The 25,045-nt window shown below is 35.6% G+C and overlaps 1 protein-coding gene across 1 annotated transcript; it reads left to right on the top strand.

Annotated features, from left to right (window-relative positions):
- Positions 1–17: 17 nt before the first annotated feature.
- LOC117338641 lies at positions 18–16,245 on the top strand. The gene is made up of 9 exons (XM_033900000.1): positions 18–54; positions 6,494–7,241; positions 8,533–9,064; positions 9,619–9,836; positions 10,167–10,489; positions 12,061–12,186; positions 12,801–12,906; positions 13,366–13,546; positions 14,567–16,245. The coding sequence occupies exons 2-9, from the start codon at positions 6,849–6,851 to the stop codon at positions 14,611–14,613; spliced, it is 1,926 nt and encodes a 641-aa protein (XP_033755891.1). The 5' UTR covers positions 18–54; positions 6,494–6,848; the 3' UTR covers positions 14,614–16,245.
- The last annotated feature ends 8,800 nt before the right edge of the window (positions 16,246–25,045 follow it).

Here is a 25,045-nt window from a genome sequence, read left to right as displayed (position 1 = left end):
GAGAAGAAGGGGTGATACCTACTTCCGGTTTGATCGCTGCATGTGTTTTTGAAGGTAAACATCATGTATTTTGCATAATTCAGACTTCAAACAAGCAGTGTTTGTTGAGGACAAGTTTTTACTTGGCTCGGTTGTTTATGTTCAATTAGTTTATATGGATAAAATCGAATATGTTTGTTGATGTGATCAGTTTTCAGGTTTAATCTCTTACGATGCCGCTGTCACGACTCCGGTCTGATCATGACTTGTATATCTGGTATGTTTGATAGACTCAATGATGGAAAATTCAGTGGTTACGACCTAAATATGTAAAACTTTACGTTGGTATTTAGATTATTTAAGTAACTCCTTATTACTTGTTTTTGTACAGACAGCCATTCAGCCGTTGTGCGTCAGAAAAATTGTAGACCAAATAATTTTCAAACAATTTTGGAATTTATCACTGAATCACTCAGGTTGGATACTTGATAGCCAGTTGATGGCCAATCACTCAGGTTGGATCCTTGATAGCCAGTTGATGGCCAGTTCAGACCGGTGGACATGCATCTTGTTTATATATATGTATCTATCGCAGTTGTTCATATTGCACATTTATGACACATCCAATCATAGATTGTATACCATATGACAGTTTATAACTTAAATTATCATTATTAACGTGTTTACCGCCAGCTATTACCACCGAAAGGCATTTCAGTGGATGAGAAAATATAGGAAAATGAAAAGAAGAGATATAGTAATGGAGTGTCAGGAGAGAAAGGGAAGTTAAAAGAGGGAAGTCGTCTGTAGTCTGAAATATATTCATAAGTTTGAAGGCGACTCGAGCTCCTTATCCAAATAGTTGCCCTATCATAACTCTGGATGTCCTGTGTTGTGATCACGGACTAAGGAGTATATATATAGGTCCTATAGTCGATTGAATCTGGTTTAGTTCTATATTTTTTAAGTTCCTCTAAACATACCTAATTATTGCCTAACCCTATAAACTCTGGGCTGGCATTATCACATCTTCTCTAATTACTTAATATAAAAAACTACAAAGGGTTCTTTTTCAGGCAGCATGGTCGGACATTCCCACATCGGCCACAGTTTTAAGTCCCATCTGGTAAAATGGGGATTAAGAGTTAAGGTGCCAATGGGTTGTAACTTACATGTGATTTATAGGGATTTGTTTCTTTTGTCCTTTCATGTTATTCCATTCCAACACAATTCTGTCAAATATTGTTACATATATAAACTGTCACATATTTTTCTATAAACTGTTCAAATTGTCTGCAATCTTAAGTAACTAATCTGTGCCCTTTTCCTTCAATGTGCTTACAGTTTTATTAATAGTGAAGTAAATAGTATCAATATTAGTAGAGGGATATTAAAGAAAGTTAAAAATGAAGTATACACTAGTATGTGAAAGTTGTGAGATTGATAATAGGACAGGCTTATGAAGGGGTGGGGGAGAGGAGATTCCTTAATGTTAGAGGGGTGGGGAGGGTACCTTTGTATATTCCATGTAGGTTAAATATAGCCGAGAATATATATGGAGAATCCATGTAACATAATTTTTACATGTATTTCAGAGTAAGAAAGAAATTATGTTGCTTTAATTATGCTGCTTTATGATATTAGAGAGTTATAAGGTGGATAATGGGAGAGGCCTATGAAGGGGGTGGGAGAGGAGATTCCTTCATTTTAGAGAGGCGGGGAGGGTATACTTGCTGATGATGTCGAGTGTGGTGTAATTATATCATATATATTAATTTTCACTTCGAATGTTAACGTTGCCTTTATTGTGATCATCTTTTGAGTATACCAGACCCGCGCCATGATCTGATCCACCAGCCTTATGTTATTGTACCAGACCCGCGCCATGATCTGATCCACCAGCCTTATGTTATTGTACCAGACCCGCGCCATGATCTGATCCACCAGCCTTATGTTATTGTACCAGACCCGCGCCATGATCTGATCCACCAGCCTTATGTTATTGTACCAGACCCGCGCCATGATCTGATCCACCAGCCTTATGTTATTGTACCAGACCCGCGCCATGATCTGATCCACCAGCCTTATGTTATTGTACCAGACCCGCGCCATGATCTGATCCACCAGCCTTATGTTATTGTACCAGACCCGCGCCATGATCTGATCCACCAGCCTTATGTTATTGTACCAGACCCGCGCCATGATCTGATCCACCAGCCTTATGTTATTGTACCAGGCCCGCGCCATGATCTGATCCACCAGCCTTATGTTATTGTACCAGGCGCGCGCCATGATCTGATCCACCAGCCTTATGTTATTGTACCAGATCCGCGCCATGATCTGATCCACCAGCCTTATGTTATTGTACCAGACCCGCGCCATGATCTGATCCACCAGCCTTATGTTATTGTAACATTTTTAACACCTATAGTCAATCTGATATATATAGGACCTTCAGCCATCCGTATAAATAAGAATGTTACCAGACTCACTGATGAGGATGCAGTTCTACATATACCTACCTGATTAAGCTTCCTGCTTAAAGATGGCATCCAGATAATTATATAATCAGATGAAAAAGTTCAGAAAATGTCATAATTAACATTCGAAACTCTTATAATGGTGAGAGATATGCAAGGTACCAGGGATTTACATGCAGGAATAAGATATATGCTGTGTACGTGGTGGTACAACATATCAATTAACAATCAATTGCAATTTATCATAATAGAACTATATTAAAGTTCCATACTCCCAAAAAATATACATAAATATTTACATTTTGACTTCTCTACAGATTTCAAACTTAATATATACCTAACAAATTATTGTGAATAAAAAACTGAAGGAAAATGTGTATTTATTGAAGTATAGGGGAAATTCCCAAAATTAATAACTGGGTGTGACAGACCCAAGTTTCTATGCAAATTAGTCCCACAATGAAACGGGCGGGTTATATAATTATCATTCAACAACAATAGCGTAGTGTACATTGATGTAGCCCCGTTCTCGGCTCCGTGACAAATCTAGCAATAAAAATAAATGCGGTGAGTTATTTTCATACACTGCATGATGTCGCAATGCAAGGATTCCCCAGATCAAGTGTCCAGTCCAACTAATTATATAATTTTATTATTACGAGAGCATGAATGAGCATCTGGAATTGCCATGAATACATGTGTGTAGAATTTTAGGTTATTTGGTAGTTTGAAGCTTTAAATAACTGTGAAATACCAGTGGTAGTGATCATGATATTAAAGGCATAACCTTGTGATTAAAAAGATATTTATAGATCCATGCATGCTCTGTATCAGTTCTCATCCTGGATTGTCAGGATCAGATTATACCCAGGTGAATTGAAATTGATGGTGATAAGTCAGATACATGATATATGTACATGTGTATGTGATAACACACAAAATCAATACCTATTGTTATTTCAAGCCCACATGTATACATGTTAGATTCTTATACCTGGAGCTTGATCAGGTAATCAAGACACAAAAATAGCATGAATGAACCCTTGCAAGGCTGACCTGGTCCTATTTATATCACAAATACAGAATCAAGGGCCGGAGATGTATGTTTACTATATAAGTGTATATATAGTGTTCGGAATAAATCAAGTTCGTCGAGTATATCACTTGTTTGAGATGTTTGACCAATTGAGCAATCAGTTATCAAATTTCATCAGAAATGCCTGATATGATAAATGAAAAGATTGATATACAGTGAAACCTGTCTAATATTCCGACACTATGTGGGAGTGACACTTTTGGTCGGATGAGACAGGGTGTCGCAAAAGTCAGGTATTTGTTGTTGACTACACTTGGCATCACGGAAATATGGTACAGTGTTGGATGAGACAGGATGTCGGAAATGTCAGGTGTCGGATTAGACAGGTTTCACTGTATAACACGTGGAAAAAAATCTAGTCACAATCCATCGCTTGATTGTGGTTGTCACTCGTATCATATAAAATAAGGTGCTTGTACAGTAATTAAGCATAATGAAGAAATGTAAGTATCAATATATACCAAAGTAGAATGATTGAAAATTAATTGTTTTCAATCTATCATCGATCGGATAGACAAAACTCAGATCATCGATCAGGAAATTTTAACCGATTCTCATTCACTACCAGGTATATCGGAAAAGTATAGTTATTTTGTCATGTTTCGGTCCAGGTACAGCATATATATCGATCCTCACAGATTTTTTAACAAGAATATATAGATATATAATATATATATCTAGACTGAGAGCATGCAGGTCGATAAATATAAGCATGAAATAATTAATGTATTTTTAATTAAAATAATACCGGTAATGTATTTTTATTGTATTTATAAGTATATTCTGCTTAAAATAGATGTATTTTTAATGTAAAAGTATATTCGGCTTTTGGTAACATCAGTTAATTAGTATGATTTATTTGTTGTTATATGCATTGATAAGAATTATCGATTAATTTTTTTGAATTTATATATAAAGCAAGATATTCTATGTGTTATATATATATATATATTTGTAGGGCAAATAAATAATGATAAAACAATATTTTGTATTAAATTTAAAATTGAAAGGAAGATTAATTAAGGGTTAACTGTAATATTTTTTTTTTACGTTATTGAGCAATAACACAAACAAGAAATATCTTTAAAAAAGATAAACGGCATAGTTTTAATGCTGGTGGTTATAATGTAAAACTACTGGTGAAATAAATTAATGAACTACATTTTAATTAATAAATACGCAGTTTCAGCACGGATAACAAAATTATATCAGTTTGAATCATTTTTGGTGATAATAGGACTGCAAATGTGTCATTTGAATAGATGCATCCACTTATTCAGCTTGCATTCAATTTAAAAGGGACATCACGATAAACGTTGCAATTTTCACTGAATGTACGCGTTTTGTTCCTTTCCAGTTATGTTTCTGTGCTGTCCCAATGTTCACAGTCAATCCCTATGTCCAACTTGACCACTCGATTTAGTTGGGAATCCCCCTCTTAATTTAACGCGGAAATTATTTTTAAATTATTACGTGACTGTTTTGAAATCGTGGCAACACAAACAGACGATAGTTTACAAGGCGATATCTATATTCCGTCTGGGTTAGTTGGATAATCATATTATACAGTGGTTTAAATGTTAAATAACACGTTCATTATATATTACGGCACACATATTTATGTGTAAATAAGTGCAAACACTGTTCATATAGTATAGTGACAGTAGCGATGTACTGGTACAGACTGTGTAAATATTACCGAGCTTGTGGAACTATTACAGAGTTTGTGTTAATATTACAGAGTTTGTGTTAATATTACAGAGTTTGTGTAAATACTAGCCTACCGAGATTGTCATGACCTACTATCAAACAATCAAGCAGAATACGAGCGTCGTCCGTATTACTGCTTTTTTCATGTTTGAACTGTTACAATCTATTGTACTGCTTCCCAAGTTTAATTCTAGGATTGTGTTTGACCCATTTCCCTATTAATTCTCTTCATTGCGGAAGCTGTTATCGTTTCCAACCGCAGTCGATTCACAATGGAAGCCATTTTTGTTTCCATGTGTTTTAGTTTGTTGTGCGCATGCGTTTATCGTATATGCCACAAAATTTGCATATTCAGAGTGGTAACCTTTTAATAATTGATAATTGATGTTTTTATGTACATACATCATCAAATTCGAATGGTTATTGTTCAGAAGGTTATTTTTTTAAAAGATATACCCAATAATATGATAGAAAATACAAAATAAATATTGGTTTACCGTGAGGTCCTTTTAACTTTGTTTCGTTTTAAACTGTATATCTGCATTTTGCATGGACCGCTACATTGACCAATCACATACTTCATCTTGACAGAAACGCCACCTGTCGCGTCATATCCAGGGCCAAAACAAAATTAAATTTTGCTCCAGATATTTAAAAACACATCGATAAATACAAAATCCTGTGAACAACGATTATTCCGCTGATCATGACGTCACAGTCATTATTTATGTTATGAGATGATAATATAATTTTTTGAGCCAATGAAAATGCTTGTTACAAGCAAAATTAAATTATAACCAGATAATCTATATGTGTTAGCTATTTATAGGTGAGTTAAAGCAAGAGGTAGCTAAAGTTATAGATTGTTTTCGTAAGAAGTTCGTTAAAAATATGTGTATGTTATATTGATAAGGACATTAAAACGATATAATTTGTGTTACATGGCATCTATTCGCTTAATACATATGGTAATTTGTGTGATATATATCAGTTTTAAAACAAAATATGATTTGTATCATATTTGATTTAGGCACTTTAAATTTAGGGACCATTCAGAGAAAAAGATTCTATATAAATCATTGAATGTGTCTAAATGCTTTCTCTGCTTTTCCAAAAATTATGCCACGTCAATGTGATGATCAAGTACTGTTCGCATTGTCCAGTCTTGACCATTGAAACAATTTAAGATCATTGTGTTAACTGAAAGGTTTTTTTTGTTTTGTTTCAGATCACCTGTACTGGCCAATGCTGAGTTCCAACAATGAAAGCCCTTACCAGCCTTATGATTTGAATACAGAATCAAATTGACACTGACCTCAAAGGGCAAAAGGTCAATATGATTGTCATGATGAAGAAGGTGAAGGTCAGATCATGCATCACAGCAGTCTGTGGTAAACAAGTGATTATTCTGTAGCAACTGATGACACATGTAAGTTATGTACTAGAAATTCTCTGCCATTTTGTGTTTTTATTTCATCTAGTCATATTCCATTCCCGGAAAAAAAGTTAATGTCATTATGATAAACACAAATGAAAAAGATTTGGACACAAGCCATCTGATTGGTTGACAAAGTACTGTCGCTATGGAGAATTTGAAGAAACATCTACTGATGACCTCTGGGAGTCGACCTCTCGGAGCTGGTGAGTCACAGTCAGCGTTCTTCGTTGAAGATGGAGAGAGTGTTTTTGCAGGACAGGTGCAAAATAGTTATGAGGGTGTTGTAGAGTACCTGGATGCTTGGAAGAAGTTTGATGGGGCAGGAACCCATCTTCTCGACTCCCTCCAAAGTGTTACCAAGGATACTCGGTGTGAGAGGCTAGGACGCGAGACGTGTGGGGCATTTCAGACCGTGTACAGTAGTAGCAATGGAATCGACCCAGGCGGCAAACTCAGGGAGATGGAAAAACTCATGTCCAGTCTGAAGTCGAGGCTAGATAAAGGAGAAAAGCTAGAGAAAACCCCTACTAACTCTCAGGTAAGGTACAAATAGTAAACACCTGTACTAACTTTTAGGTGAGTTTGTTAAACTAGAGAAAACCCCTACTTACTCTCAGGTAAGGTAACAATATTAATACATGTATAGCTATGATAAGGTGAGAACACATTGTAATTTATTTAGTTAAAAACAAATAACTCCCAGGTAAGTTAGATATGTAAAGACTCTCTCGGGTTTGATCAATTTCTGTAAAATCTGGTCTAGAGAAAATTTTCAGAAAACTGATACATGATAACTCTTCATGAGATGAGTTTGTAAAATTTGGCAAAACTCTAATTTATTATTAAGTACTATATGTTAATCTGTAAAAATATGGTACAATGCAGGATCCTCAACTTATTTTATATTAAGGTGAGTTTGAATATACAGCAGTTGAAACAAGAATATTTTACTTTATAGTAACATAAATTTTTTAAGTGTCTGTCTTAAGGGGTGGAAACTGTCTGTGAAACACTATATAGCTACTAGTTATAGAATCTGCAGAATTGACAAAAGTATTATAATTATAGCCTCTATATGTTTTTGTTTGTAGAAATAAAACTTAGACTAAACTTCAAACCTTATAGATTTATCTCCATATTATTCCCTTCAAATCTGCTCATTCTGCTCATCAACAGTTCATAAGTAAAGTATGTAATTATAATAAACATCTAAAAATAAGAATGTGAACCAGTCCTGTTCATGCAGAATGACATCCTCGGATGATAAACAGAAAAGCATGTGTTTGTTTATCAAATGCCGAGAAGTTTCAGTGCCAATTCACGGTGGCTTTTCAGGGGTAACCTATCTTTAATTTTGGTCAAGCAGACTAACGTTGACTCTGTACGTTGTAGATACTGTTGTGTTTTTACCCAATCCTTTCCTTTGCTTATCGATCTGTGACAATAACCAGTACTTCTGATCGACTTTGGGTTTCTGATGTGTGACTTTGTCAGTCCGCCATTCGTCAAAACAAACCAGTTTGTGCATGTGTGCAATTGTATGACATATTTTCAACGCCTCATTTATAAATTGACAGTGGAGCACTGCATTAATTAGAGATTTCCTGTAATTAATGGGGAGTCCCCCAGTTTTAATTGCAATTATATGAAAAAATACTGTATTGGTTTCCATGGCAACATTAGGTTATAAATATTCTAAAATTTAACATATTTTGATAATGATGTCAACTTTGATGTGTTATGAAAACATAGGGAGGCTTTAAGAAAATAAAGGGAAAAAACTAGCTTTTTGATGATAATTGTATAAGTAATATATTTTATTTTGACAGGTGCTATGTCAATGTCTGCTGTTGTTTCTAAAAGTCCACTCCGATTACCACCATATGTGTTCTGTTACCTTGACAACCTTGCTCAACAAACTAGTCCAAATCTATGAGAGTACGGAGAATAATGACATGCTTCAGCAAATGGCTGCCTTAGATCTCATTCCTAAAGTTACCAAAGATTCCCCTTTACACACCAGTGCTCCTCCGCCAAAGAAAAATAGTCCCAACAACGGATCACCAAAATTGAACAAGAACAACACATTTAAGTCTTCGTTGTTCTCGTTGTTTGAAAGGAAATCTTCACCCGATGAAAGCAAATGTGCCTTTTATGTAGATCTTAACCAGAATGGTGCTAGTGGCCAGTTACAAAATGTAGATCCCTTTGCCAGCAATCATGTGACACCACAGAGCCAATCAGATATCCTGGTTCCGATTGGCTTAGATCCTGTACATGAGGATGTCAGAGAGGAGGAGAATTTGATGCAACTACAGGATGTTGATAGTGCAAGGGAAGATGTACAGACTATGTCTGCAGGTATGTTATTAAATATTAGGTGAAAATGTCGCCCAGGTAATGACATTATTGCAACTACAAAGTTTAAGACGTTGTAATAACAGAAAATTTAAGATCATCAAGAGCAGAAAGTTACTGAAATCACAAAAAATTACTGGCAAAGATTGTGGAAATTAGTGACAAAAATAGTCGTTGACATGATTACATATTACAGAAAGTTCATGGCGTCATAATAATAATAAATTTAGAGATTCATTGAAAAACAGAAACTTTATGATATTGTCAAACAGAAAAAAAAATCAAAATACTGAGGATAGAGTTAATAAGATACATGGTTATTATGTACCGTTACGGTATTGAATTATTAAATTTCCTCAAAATTTCAAATGCATTAAGGTCATTTTACACTAAAGGTGAAGGTCAGACTTTAATGTGTATGCATGTGCTAAGTTCATGTGAATTTTCATTTGCCTTTAATTGTGGATTGTGAGTTTCTACCTTAGAGATTAATTTACACAGCAGCTGAGGATACATGTCTTGTAGACCTTTTCTTTTGACTCGATGTTGGATTTCAGGTCAGACAGTCAGTGTACAGTATCCTGGTCAAGTTGTCAGTAGCCATCCTGCCACTGAAGAAGACCTTGACCTTGTCATCAACCTTTTGTCAGGGATTGGTGGATCATCCGGTCACATGGAGCCCATCCCAGAAAACCACACCCACATCAGCGTGCCAACGGTCTTCAGCAGCCGTACCCCATCGCCAAGAGATATGGATGACCTTCGACTTTCTAAGGTAACAACAACCTTCAGTGAAGGGCAAGGACATAAAGTTCTCAAGGTCAAAATAGTGACAGTACATTTCTAAAACCAGTTCAGAATCAAGGTAATTCAAAATTCAAAACAGATAAATGTTACTAAAAAGTTCAAGGTCGCTAAAATTTCCCAATACTGATCAAATTTACATGTATTATTAGGTATTTCAGGAATCATGAGTTTTTGGACAGCAGAGTAACAGTTTTCTACAATGAAGAAATGGGATGTATATTGAACTTGACCTGTAAAGGTATTTTATGTATCCTGTTTACATGTATATCCTGTAGCTCATAACAAAGTCATGTGACAGGTGCCGACCCACAGACGGTCCGACGGATGTCTCGATTTCACTGGGATGGGAGGCCAGGGCCGCAACACTTGGCCGCATCGTTCTAGTCTCCCAACCAGCTCACTGTCATCCCATCAGCATGGCTTCCCGGACCATCTGTCTGGTTCAAATACCGTGCCACGCCGATACTCTCATGACATGTGTCATCGCCCCTCCCACAGCTACAACAGTCCCATGGGGTCGGGACAGAATCTATCCGGGGGCTTACAGTGGGGTGGCTTCCCCGACACTCGATACAACAACAGGACGTGGCCACTCAACAGTGGTGGCCTGTCAGGTCACGGGTATGTTAATTAAGGTCACAGTATGTTAATTATTAAAGATCATGGTATTTTGATATACAGTAAAACTTACTTGTGTCGAATACGGTTGAATCGAATACATCGGATGAGTCGAACGTTTCGTTCGGTCCCGATTTTTTCCCTTCTTTATCTTAGTAAATTAAGCACGGATGACTCGAACACTGTTGAATCGAATACTGCGGTTGTGTCGAATATATTTTGTGGTCCCTCCCTTCTAAACTATACCAAAATTTCCATTTTTGTGTCGAACATCGAGGCGTCATGCTGTCTCAGGTAAAATTTGCTGGCCTCGTCTGATTGACCGAGTGTGACCGATCACCCGTAACGGTGTAAACAGAGCCTATTATTAGTTTCCGGCTGTCGGTTACGCATCATCCAATTGTTTGTACAGGTGCTCAGGTGAAGTAAAACATTCAGGTATACATAACTAAGAATAAAATGTGCACGTTTTAGTCTACAAACCAATGTGTTCTGTTTACTGTTTTGATGCACAAGGCCGCCGAAAAAAATAAGGAAAAAGTAAGCGATAAATTACATATCTTCCATCGAAAAATGCAAAGAAAAATACCTGTCTGTCATTGATTTATCTATATATGCCTAAATTCTGAATACGACGATGCAATAGTAACAATGATATGCGGAATGTTTTTACTCTGTTCCAAAGATTGTGGCAATGCATGATTATGCAGCCGATAAAACACTGACCGCGGCCTTCACCTTTGATACAAAATCAGCACGCGTACGGTCGATCAATTTTCCCGGACTGTTTATTGTTTAATATTGTTAAATTGGAGAACAATATAAACGGATTTAAAGATAGATAATATGAGTACAATATATACATTTATATTCTTATAATATATGTAACGTTTTCATAGAATATTATGCTGTCATTTGCGGCTCCCGTGTGTAAATCGTGTGTCTATGTCAAAGACTATTTTACGCATGAACTTTGTTTTTATTTGTAACTGTGCACAATATTGTTTATTAGATAAAGGAATAATTGTTATCATGTACAATTAATTAATTTCTTTGTTATTATGTATTGCTTATTTTTGACTATCTTATCATGCAAGCACTTGTTCTGCATACAACCGATGATAGTTGGGTTTTGTCTCCGTATACAAACACGGATAAGTCGAACCATCGGATAAGTCGAATATTTTGCTTGGTCCCGACGACTTCGACTTTTCCGAGTTTTACTGTATGCTCAATCCATTTGTTTTATAGCAATAAAATTAAAATTTGTTGAAATGAAAAAAATGCTTAAAAAATGTTAATTTATGGTCATGGTGTGTATAATTTAAGGCCCCACTATGTTAATGTAAGGTCAAAACGATATCTTTATTTAAGATTGCGGTATTTTGATTCCTTAAATATCATTTTGTGCTCTCTTCTTTGATTGGTTGCTGCACCTTGTGCTCTCTTCTTTGATTGGTCGCTGCACCTTGTGCTCTCTTCTTTGATTGGTTGCTGCACTTTGTGCTCTCTTCTTTGATTGGTTGTTGCACTTTGTGCTCTGTGTTTTAATTGGATTCATTTGGATGTTTCAGGTCAGACAATACACTCAATAGCAGCTGGTCTGCCATTCAAGACTCGGACGACCTCAGTGATGATTCGTCTTGCGGGGAGCAGTTTTTTGCAGTGGGGCTGGACCTTGTACATGCCATAGAGTCAAAGTAAGTTTAGCTATTAGATTTCAAGGGTTTGGAACTCATTTTCTCTTACCATGGACAGGGATATGCATAGTTTTACCGGGGTGAGATTTTCTCACCTCACCCTAGGGAAAAGACAAGCTGCACATGCATATGCTCTTTACAAATTCTGAACAATTGCAGTTTGTTATAACAAACAATAGCAATGACGTCATGTCAGTATTTCCTTGCATTGATGTAACTTCCATATTAGATACATAAGAGGGTAAACAGGGTAAGAGAAAAATAATCATTCACCCCCATGTAAGTGAGACAGGGGAATCTCAACCCTCTAGGTAAGATACACTCATGTTTGGCAACTTAAGAATCTTCCTCTCAGGTTGAAATTCCCCTGTCTCACCTCCAAGGAAGTGAAAAATTTTATAAGTCCAGTAAACCGTACAAGCTCAAACGTAAGAAACTAATTTAGTAATCTGTAATGTGTCGAGTGCAAGAAACTTATTGCCAGATAATGTTCAAAGTTTCGAGAGTTTGCACCTCATTGGTACCCTGTGAGACACAACATATTAATCAAAAGGAAGGAGAAAGCATCATGTGGATATAGTTTTGTGTGATTTTATGCTCGAGTTGTTTCACAGGAGTGGGTGCAGCGATGACGAGAATCGTAAGCCAGGTGTAAAATCACCCAACCATGACCGCCCACCTTCTTGCGACGATCGCCCACACAGTGCTGAAGGTCTCCTGGTACGTGTTTACACATCTTCATTCCAAATGTCTGACTCTACTAGTGTCTGCTTGATTGAAAGTCTAACAACCATCAATATTGGTCAGACAATTCTCATTTTTAATTGATACACGTAATCAGTCGTTTGATAACAAGGAAAACTGAGCAACATTACATTAAAATGTTGTGAACAAAAATTAAATGTTTGATATTGACCACCTGATTACATAATCAATAATGAGTAAATTATGTTCAACCAATAATCAATTATTACTTTCCTACTGATTTTGAACCCTAGCTGTCAATCATCATAAATTGGCAAGTAACACACCATTACACCAAATGTAGGTCATCGTTAATTTTTTCTTTTCTAATTTTTGATAGATTTTAACTTCTTATGACCTTGTGTTAAGCTCCACCAAGGTCGAAGACTTATCTGTAAGATTTACAAACATTTGTTGTCTTTATTTGTCTATTAGCACGAAAAACAAGTGCATGGTCTGTGGCCATCCAATCAGAACTGGAACCAGCCTGGACAAGTCCTAGCCAATGAAGAGGCTGCTGAAGGGTCATATGACCAGTCTGTAAACCAATCACATCGTCCGGTGTCTATGCAGTGGAGTGATCCTCTTGCTAACAGGAATGTCTGGCCAGTGTCTGGTGAGAACTCCTGAAATTTGACCCCTGTAATGATTTCATGTTTGTTCCTTGTTTTACTCGTTGTTAAGGTCATCTATTTTGTTTAGTTTTAATATTCAAGCATCAGAATCATAAAAACAGAATTGTGCTGAATTTTAAGACAATGCCTCATTTTTGTAATTTATTGGAGACCTATTTTTATCTTTGATTATGGAGAATGTAATTTCTTCCCTTTCTACTGGAAAAACAAGTCATTGTTGTGTAAACTAGTGTTGGGAATCGGAGAGCCCCTTCCGATCGATTATCGATTATAATCGGATAGTATGTAAATTTATTATGAATATTTGAAAAAATGTATTGTGAATTCATGATTAAAAGTTTAAAACAATATTAACAAGTTTCCAATGAACATACCAGATTAATAGAAATAGAAGAAGTCATACGAGACGTTGTTGTTATTATTTCCCATCCACAATCTGTATAATACTCTCATAACATGTCAACGTAATCCAAAACTAAAGCCATTGTTCAAAGTTGTAAAGTAACAGACCAGTCAGTATGTAACTTTTGGTTTCGTTTACTTTAGCATGAATATCACTGGCAAACGTTGAAATTCAAATTGAAACTGAAACAAGTCACTTGATAAGTTGATACGCCATCATACGGGAGAAAAAAAATACGTCAACTTATCTTTATTAACATATCAGCGAAGGCGACAAACTACATTGTCATACAGGTGCTTTCCACAATTTTATGGGCATTACAAACACCAAAGTGATCCTGTGTTCATCTACTATTTTATGAGAAAAAAAATAATCATCAAGAGTTTTTAAATTGACATTTGGCTTTATGAATGTAGATTGTTTTACATCTGTATGTGGATTCCACACAAGTTAATCAAACAACATATAAATTCATTTTTACAGATAATTAATCAAACAGGTTTAGATAAATCAGTTTGGAAAATGGAGAATGTTACAGTCTGGGAGAGATATTTGTTTAACGTCCCATCAGCCATAACATACAATATCTGTGTTTCAGGTGTTGGCAACTCACACAGCCTTCAGGGATTCGGACAACACCAGTAGTGAATTTGTTGACGTAGCAATGTTGTCGACCACAAACGTAAGGCACAGCTACTGAAGATTTCTCTCCTGTCACCTCCAATACCAGTTCCTGTAGAGGTCAGGAGGTCATCTTAGGTTAAAGGTCAACTCTCAGTACACGAAGAAAAAGTTCAAGAGATCATCACATATTTAAGTTCAACTAGAGTTCAAGGGATAAAGTTCAATTCTTGAAGAAAAATACAGTTCAGGAGATCATCTTAGGTTAAAGGTCAACTAGAGTTCAACGGATAAAGGTCAGCTACGTGTATCAGTTCTTAAAGACAAATATAGTTCAGGAGATCATTTCAGGTTGAAGGTCAACTCTCAGTTGACAAAGTTCAGGAAATCATCAACAGTTATACAGGTATACCCCTGACAGTTAAGGGGATGAGTTATACAGGAATCAAAGTGTCCATCTGTCCGGTAGACAGACTATTAAAGATGTCAACTTTATTTATTTTACAACAATTGTGAAACAAGTTATATTAACTTCAATTAATCACTCTTGTTGGCCCGGATGTAAGCGTGCGAGGGGTCTTACTGTGGGAGGAAACCGGAGTACCCGGGGAAAACCCTCGTAGTCAGCAGGTGACCACATACCTTTTAACGTCCGATCAGGGAGTCGAACCCCGGCCGCCTATGTGAAAGGCAAGTGTGCTACCACTGCGCCACCCGACCACCCAACCGAATATTGTCCACAGTTAAAAAAAATTCTAACATTCTTTACCTGTTTTTGTGAGATTTGATACATACTATCATCACCTTACGTACCTGTATGTGTATAATTAATTTCCAGTGTTAGATGATATGCCTGGGGATGTATGATTCTATTCCATCATTTTTAGAGGTTTTTCTGCAATAAATACTCCTTACTCACTAAACTGATCTCTAGAAAACTCTTTGTACTTGCGATATAAATTTTATTTCTTTGATTTTCCATGAAATTATGCCACTTGTAATGTTTGACTCGACTATCTCGGGGAGAGATAGGTTCATAGGATTGTTTTTGTTTGTATTTATTTTTGTTATTTATGTTCTGTAAGTGAGCCCATTTTGGTGTACTCAAAATTTATTGCATCATTTTCAAAGATGCAAGTGTTGGTTGGTTCTGCAGGATATTTCCTTAATTTTGATATCTATATAACAGTTATTGACGAGATATTTATACACTGCACTAGTAACACTCTGATAAGATGATAACATAGATAATGTTAAATATTGATAGATCATATACAAGCAGTATTGAATTAATATTTCATTTTCACTTTTATTTAATTGATCCACAAATAAGCCCATGCTCACAAATAAGCGCCGTTCATTTTTGCAGAACCATTATATTTACAAAAAAAAAAAAAAATCTTTAAATTTTAGAATTATAAGCTAAAAAATAATTCATAAATAAACCTTCCTAAAACTTTAATATTAAATTTTTACACGAGAGGAGGGGGCTTATTTGAAAATAAATACTACAGTACTAAACTAGTACTTTCACACTGTGGAAAGGGCTAGTAGATTTTAGGATAAATACGGTAATCCTGGGTAAACCATTATACTATGGGAGGGCTTATTTTAGGATAAATATGACATTAAATAGTACACTAGGAGAGAGGGCTTATTTGAACTTTTTCACTATAGGCTTATAATTTTGAGGATGAATATGGTAGTTCAGGGTAAACCATTATTTTAGGAGAGAGGGCTCATTTTAGGTTAAATGTGGCACTAATCTTTTAGACTGGGGGAGGGGACTTATTTTTGAATAAATACAGTACTAAACTTTTATATGATAGGAAAGGGGGCTTAATTTACTTGAGCTTAAATACGGTAATTAACTTAAACACAAAAGGAGGGGGCTTATTTGATGATAACTATGGTAATCACTTTATAAATTAACTTATTAAGACTTTATGATGGCGAAGAATCCTTCGAATCTTTTTGTTCCTTTTACTCAATAAATTGTGATAAAGACTTCTAATAGGGCATTCCTTTCTGATAGAATTTTTTTTATTATTTTCAAGGGAGAGAATTTTCAGGGCCAAAAAGTAACAAAAAACCATATATTTAAGATAAAATGTTGATGTATTTCTCAACTTCTACTAAAAATTAATTTCTTTTTCTTTCTAATTTTTGTTTAACTTCCAGAATTAAACCAATATAAAAAACCTTTGTGTTTTGTTCATAGACCAATATTTTTTGACATTTGATAGAATCATCAGTCAATCATTTAATTGATCGTAGTGTAATGAGATTTTTGTGTTGAATATATATAACAGGCTTGAAAGCATGTTGGTGCATCATCAGTTTTCTTGCCACGTATTGATTGATTTTTGTTTATATGCTGTTCAGCAAGGCTCGCTGAGGATTTTAGTATTAATTCACATCAGCCAAAATTAGTAAAGGAAACGTAAAGGAAACATATACTGTATAAGCTTTTACAAAATGCACCTTGGCCTTTCAGTCTTTGATCCCGAAAACAACCACAACCCGCATTCTTTAACTACTGTAGCTTACACTTTGAGGGGTAAACAGCTCCAAATCTAGAACAGGAAGGAGTAAAGAAAAATGTTCTGTCTGCCCTGCGACTGGAACTAGCAACCTTTGGCTTAAATTTCTGAACGGACATCCTAACATTAAGCTTTAAGGGAAATTCCTATCAGCCATCACATGATGACCTATACAACTGTTCAAGAAAATCTTGTTATCTTTAAATTCGATGTATATTTTAACTTGTGTCCAAAACCACTTGTAATGAAATTAATTTAAAAGTACTATAGTATATGGTGAAAATTAACCATTTTCCTTTGATTTGTTTATTTTTTTTTTTTTTTTTTTTTTGGAAAAAACAATGCTTTATAGTGGTTGTGGGATTTAGATTTTTTATCATCAATAATTGATATTCAATTCATTAATTTTTATGCTAATTTTTTTTTGTACTAGAATCTATTTTATTTTCTGTTTTTTTTTTTTTTTTTGTCAATGCCTGGTGCAGTATACAAATTTTCAAGGGTACATTAGCTTTTATTGTGACTTTACAGTCGATAGAATGATTTTTGCTAAGTATTTACGGTTAATTTACATGGAGATTCTGTTACTCATATTGAATGCTTTAGATATTATATGAACATTGTTAATTGTCTTCATTTGTAGTGCAAATCAGTTGAAAAACCTGGAAAAGTCATTGGCTTTACTTCATATATACATGAGTATGATATTGTTTTTATGTAAAGAAAAAAATCTTTACCAGTAACTGTATGTGTGCTAGATGTATTATACGTACACCTGGGCACCGTTTCATGGTTTTGCTGTGTAAAACCTGTAATGAAAATAATGCGTTTGTGTGGTTTTTCTTTTCCTTGCTTCTTTGACGACTGATTCTTTAAGCAAAAATCATCCATTTTAGGGAGTTTGTGCTATTTGTGATATTAAAATAGAGTTGTAACTAGTTTCTATTCCATATACTATTCGTGCTGAAGCTTGCAGTATTCACTTGCACAGGGCACCTGTTCAATGTTATATCTTTACAAAATTGTAACAGGTTTCAATTTGTTTGCTTGGTCCATGGAATTACAGAAATATGCACATTTATTGAAATGACTAAATTATGCACATTTATGTTTATACTGAATGAGTTCTCATTTTCCAAATTTAATTTATTCATTTGAAATATATTTAAAATTATGAGTTATAGATATATAAACACTGTATACATACATATATGTATATATAGCAAGAAAAAAAGTTGGTTTCCATGTGATATGCTGTTTATCATATATATATACTGTTACATATATGATCAACAGCATATGAAAATTAAGGCCCCTTTGTGCCTCTTGATAAAATATATGCATACATGTCCTTTATTGGAATTTATTTAGAAATCCTTGAATCCTGTATGTTAAAAGAATTATCAGTATTATATATATTGAGGCATTCTGGAGTGTGATGGCTTATGATTTGTTAACAGTCCTAGTATATATAATAATCAAATTATATTTATGCTATTGTTCACTTTCTCAAGTGTATTCTTGATATAAGGCACCATTTCCTGTATAATCCTTTCATCATGGTAGTTTTTTGTGTGTTTGGAAAACAAACTGTAATCTTAAGCTATATTTGCCAAAAATGTGCTTCTCTTGTCTCTACAAGACGTAAATATATGACATTCTATAACCAATATATTTACAGAAACAGACTATAGTCTGTTTTCACCCACACACAGGACAGCTTGAGATTTGAGAAACAGGCTATATAGCCTAATTTAACCTCAAACTTAGACCCTTTCTACTTGAACTTGTAAAAAGAGAAACACACTCTAAAACTATAGCCTATTTTTTATTTCATACAAGAGGTTCCTGTTTTCAGGATTGTAAAGTAAAAAACAAATGATAGCCAATGTTTACAGAAACAGACTATAGCCTATTTTTGGCACCAGACAAAGAATCCCTGTTTCCAGGAATGTACAATAAAAGAACAGACTATACAGTAGCAGTTTTCTCCACAAACTTAAGACCATTTCTCCAAAACCATGTGAAATTAGAAACTAATTAGTCTATAGTCTGTTTTACAAAATACATAGGGCAGGTCCCTATAAATATCATCAATGTATTGGGTTCGGCATAGAATTTATCTTGTGTTTCTGAATATATTAAAAAAAAAAACACAAATAAAATTATAATTTTTTTTTAAATCCACTAAATTATGTTTAAATTGGAAAAAAAATAGATAAATTACTGTTTTATATAAAAAAAAATAATAATAATTTTTTTAATCACTCACACTAAATCCATTTTATTTGAAAAAACTTACTTAAAACCCAATAAGTAACATTTTTATTATACAGTTTTTTGGGTTTTTTTTTCGCTTTGTACAAAACTTGAAAAAGGAGTTCTTTCTTTCCCTTTTAATTTACCATCTTTTCTATAACTCCAGATGTCAATTAATTAAAAAGAGTCTTAAGGACCTGTCTTGCCATTAAGAATTGATCACAGGATCCAACCCAGATATTAAATTCTCTTTCCTTTACATACTCATAGGTGCTATCAGAATGTTTTGAGCTTAATGACCTGTGTAAAAATGTTTGTGTTTCTCTTGTTGTCAGCCATATGTTTTAAACTTCTGTGCAAGTCACTTGTAGGCATGTTCTTTACCGTGTTAATCTGTGAATAAGCCCCCAACCCCAACCCTTCCACCTTTACTTGTACCAATCTAATTAAAATCTAGATCCGCATTCTCACTACGTTACATGAACATCTAACAACATCCCATAAGGGGTCACGTCGGGTCGACCTTTTGGATTAGCCAATCAAATGACCACTTCCAGAATCTTGGAAGTGAATTTGTTGTGACCGAATTAGCATGACTAGAGTGCATAGCTTGCATACTCTGACAATTTGTTTCAAGCCATTTTGACCCACAAAGCATATAGCTATATACATGTTGCGTCGAAATGGTTTGCTTCAGATGTATGATGTGACAAAATGTTTTGCTTCAATGACATCGACAAATTGACAATTCCCCCTGAAAGTGAAAAACACTCATCTTAAAGGTCACCCCGACGTGACTCTTTATGGGATGTTGTTAAATTGTACTTGTACAGAATCGTCAATATCAAAATGGTTATTTTCACCTAATTAGTGGTTCAGAATTACATGCAAGTGCTGCCAAACTTTTACACTGGGGAGGGAGCTTAATTGAGGATAAATATAGTACTAAACTTTAACACTAGGGGAAGGGGTTTATTTGAGGATAAATACAGTACTAAACTTTTACACTGGAGGATGGGGCTTATTTGAGGATAAGTACAGTACTAAACTTCTACACTGGACGATGGGGCTTATTTGAGGATAAATATGGTACTAAACTTTGACACTAGGGGAGGGAGCGTATTTATGGATGAATACGGTATTAAACTTTTACACTGGGATAGGGGGGCTTATTTGAGGATAAGTATGATGCTAAACTTTTACACTGGGGGAGGGGCTTATTTGTGGATAATTGTGGTATTTAACGCCATTTGTTATTGAACAGTTACTATGATTTTAATTGAAATGATTAGATTAGCATTAATTACACTGTTGTGGGGTATATTCATTATAAATATAGCGATGATTAAATCATTCACAGTTTTTCAAAGAATTATTTGTTTGAATCAAATTGAGGCCCGTTCAGCTTGTTTGCCAGGTCTTTAAAGTTTTAAAAGGAGTAGATAACTGAAGATGATATTTACCAGGGGTAGACAACTGAGGGTGATATTTACAAGGGGTAGATAACTGAGGGTGATATTTACCAGGGGTAGATAACTGAAGGTGATATTTACCAGGGGTAGATAACTGAGGGTGATATTTACAAGGGGTAGATAACTGAGGGTGATATTTACCAGGGGTAGACAACTGAGGGTGATATTTACCAGGGGTAGATAACTGAGGGTGATATTTACCAGGGGTAGATAACTGAAGGTGATATTTACCAGGGGTAGACAACTGAAGGTGATATTTACCAGGGGTAGATAACTGAGGGTGATATTTACCAGGGGTAGATAGCTGAAGGTGATATTTTATAAGAAGATACATGGATTTGAACATTAATTATCTGTTATCTGTACATAAGCTGGGCTACTTTTAAACAGTGTTTATTGGGACATGCTGTGCATGTGATCCTGTAGTATTTTGTGTCATATCCAGTATTCTGACCATGTCTATTGCCCCTAGCACCTCCTTCCCCACCACACCCCCTTCCCTGCCCCTTAAAAGGGGAAAAGAAGTCACTTACCCTCCTCCAATTATCCCCTCTTTTGTCCTCTTCCTTTCCCCTTTCCTGCCCCAATGTCCCCTCTACTCTGTCAAACCTAATAAAAGACCCTTTTGCCCTCATCCTGTTTCCCCTTCTCATTCCCCTCCACTCTAAATCACCTGAGATAAGACCCCCTTTTGTCCCCTACCCTCTTGCCCTACCCATTCCCCTCCACTCTGTCACACCTGAGATAAGACCCTTCTGTCCCCTCCCCCTCATCCACCCCCCCACCCCCACCCCCTCCCCCTCCCTCGCTCATTCCCCTCCACTCTGTCACACCTGAGATAAGACCCTTCTGTCCCCTCCCCCTCATCCACCCCCCACCCCCACCCCCTCCCCCTCCCTCGCTCATTCCCCTCCACTCTGTCACACCTGAGATAAGACCCTTCTGTCCCCTCCCCCTCATCCACCCCCCCCCCCCCCCCCCTCCCCCTCCCTCGCTCATTCCCCTCCACTCTGTCACACCTGAGATAAGACCCTTCTGTCCCCTCCCCCTCATCCACCCCCCACCCCCACCCCCTCCCCCTCCCTTGCTCATTCCCCTTCCCTCTGTCACACCTGAGGTAAGAACCTTCTGTCCCCTCCCCCTCATCCACCCCCCACCCCAACCCCCTCCCCCTCCCTTGCTCATTCCCCTCCACTCTGTCACACCTGAGATAAGAACCTTCTGTCCCCTCCCCCTCATCCACCCCCCACCCCCACCCCCTCCCCCTCCCTTGCTCATTCCCCTTCCCTCTGTCACACCTGAGATAAGACCCCCTTTTGTCCCCTACCCTCTTCCCCTACCCATTCCCCTCCACTCTGTCAAACTTGAGATAAGACCCTTCTGTCCCCTCCCCCTCATCCACCCCCTCCCCCTCCCTCGCTCATTCCCCTCCACTCTGTCACACTTGAGATAAGACCCTCCTGTCCCCCTTTCTCCCTAATCCTTTCCATTGTTTCCTGCCCTTTTGTTATGTATCCTTGTATTAGGTTATCCAGCCTGAATGTGTAAACGTTTAGCTTTATACTCAGTGGTTTAGATATATTCTTTGCTTATTGAGGTTTTTGAGTATATTACCATGCATCCTACCCTTATAACATATACATTACCTGTACAATATGTATTACCTGTACAATATGTATACCTGTACAATATGTATTACCTGTACAATATGTATTACCTGTACAATATGTATACCTGTACAATATGTATTACCTGTACAATATGTATTACCTGTACAATATGTATATCTGTACAGTATGTATACCTGTACAATATGTATTACCTGTACAATATGTATTACCTCTACAATATGTATACCTGTACAATGTGTACTACCTGTACAATGTGTACTATCTGTACAATATGTATTACCTGTACAATATGTATACCTGTACAATATGTATTACGTGTACAATATGTATTACCTGAACAATATGTACACCTGTACAGTATGTATTACCTGTACAATATATATTACCTGTTCAATATGTATTACCTGTACAGTATGTATACCTGTACAATATGTATTACCTGTACAATATGTATTACCTGTACAATATGTATTACCTATGTTGTATGTTTTACCTGTAGGATTGGTACCATTTCGTCTCTATAAACATACCATGTAGGATTGAAGAAATTTATTTCCATTGTTTGTGAGTGATACATTTCATGTAATAAATAAACTTTGCTGTGCAAAGGAAATGCTGAGCAAATAATGCAGATATTCTTGTTTTTTGTCATGGATTTAAGTTTGATAACAAATTTTATATTTTGCTTTGAATGTTAAGCTCCTCTTTACTGGGCTAATATACTGTGATGTGTCGTCTGTCCCTTATTTATAGCCCTAAGGACATGAAATTGGGTCAGATGCATAATGGAATGAGGATCCACACAATTTGTTTAAATGAATGACCTTGACCAATTTTAAAGGTCACTGGGGTTAAACATGCAAAAACATCTTCAAATTATTTCATCTGGATAGCAGAGAACCACTTGATGATTGACATGTATAATGATAAGTAATGGAAAGAAGGGGCATTCATTTTGAATCATATGAGAGATACAGGCCCATTGTGCCTCTTGGTTATTTAATTAATACTTACAAATGTATGAAGGAGTAAAATACATTTGTAAATTAAGAAAACAGATTTAAACTCTAATGTGTACAATTTTTTGTAGCAACCAATTACCAATTCAAGGAGATTACATCTGATAATCTGGTCTAGTGGACCTCGAATGAAGATCTATAAAATGAAAACACTTTGTGTAAATGGCATCAGAAACAGACAGATGATCTTAAGGACTGTAAGTGTGTAACAAGACCGGGTTAGAAATAGAGCTCGCCTGAAGGAAAAGATAATGTCGGTCCGAAGTTTAATATAAAGCTCGCCCAAAGGAGAAAAAAAAAGTTTCACATGTTTTATTCACAAAAACATATTACTTTATTTTGCTTATGGTCAGCCCTAAAATTGAACAACTAGATTTTAAGAGCCTACCAATAAATTTACATAATCTTAAAACCATGTGTACAAATAAATACATCGTCGGATAGTATATAAGTGTATGAATGTAGTATGATTAGCCATTTTACATTTAATCATATTTTCTCTTAAGGGAATATTTTAATTACTTATTACCTAATGTAAATAAAAACAATTTATATTATCTGGAACTTTTCTTCAATCTATTTCCATTATATAACGGATAGGAGTAGTACATATCGGTGACATGAGTTTTTTGGTTTTTTTTTTGGTGGTTTTTTTTTTATTTTGTTTTTGTTTTTGTTTTTAAATGAATAGATTTTGTATAGATAATCCTTCGTTATGAGATCCCACATAGACACAAACCACATTTTACACGATTTCTAAAGGAGTTGTTCCCCTTGCACCACCTATCCATTTCTCAAATTATCAAATGGATTCTTTTAAAATGCCATACCTATTGCAGTAAGTTTTTTTTCAATTGAAACATTCATTATTTGTATCAATTGTTATTTAATATATACAATATGACTGCTTATTTTTTCACAAGCGAATCACAATTTGATTCTATAATAAGGTTAACATTTTTTTCAGACTTCTAACATATTGATACATTAGATATAATACATGCACATACACACACATACAACACATTCATCATATAGATATTACAATATAAACTCCATTAGTATAGATAGCGAGTCAGTGTTAGCCACAATAAAAAACTGAACAGTGGGATTGTTCGTTATAAGAAAGACGTATATCTCTGGTTTTGCATAATTAAATTAAAAATTTGAGAGAGAAAAAAGATGCTAATTAGGTCAATGTAAATGAGGCAAGAAGATTTTTATTAGTATTATTATTCTAATATCATTTTAATTTCTAGATTTAAATGGGGGTTTTTTCAAGTACCGTTTCTTGTTTGGCGTAGGCCTATTCTCTACGAAACTGGTTGAAAGAATTATCTCCCTTACCTCTGGCAAAAAATTATAGGGTAATGTTATAAATAATTATATCTGATTATATAGTCTCAGCAATAACATTAACCTGGAAATCAAATTAAACTATTCAAAGTTCAGGCTAGCAGCACCAGAAATCATAAATTTCGTCAAATAGATCTAGTGTTCAGTGTAACGGCGAACTTGGCTAGAATGTGTTA

Source organism: Pecten maximus, chromosome 11 (genome assembly GCF_902652985.1).
Source record: "Pecten maximus chromosome 11, xPecMax1.1, whole genome shotgun sequence".
NCBI lineage: Eukaryota > Metazoa > Mollusca > Bivalvia > Pectinida > Pectinidae > Pecten > Pecten maximus.
Note: the sequence above shows the minus strand (reverse complement) of the source record. Positions and strands in the feature narration are given on the sequence as shown.

What these genes read in the sequence shown, in the direction of transcription:
- LOC117338641 (XM_033900000.1), top strand. Translation starts at nt 6,849, where the DNA reads ATGGAGAATTTGAAGAAACATCTACTGATGACCTCTGGGAGTCGACCT. An exon ending in ATGACCTTCGACTTTCTAAG is followed by an intron (nt 9,837 to 10,166) that starts GTAACAACAACC and finishes GTCATGTGACAG; the next exon opens with GTGCCGACCCACAGACGGTC. An exon ending in ACAGTGCTGAAGGTCTCCTG is followed by an intron (nt 12,907 to 13,365) that starts GTACGTGTTTAC and finishes TTTGTCTATTAG; the next exon opens with CACGAAAAACAAGTGCATGG.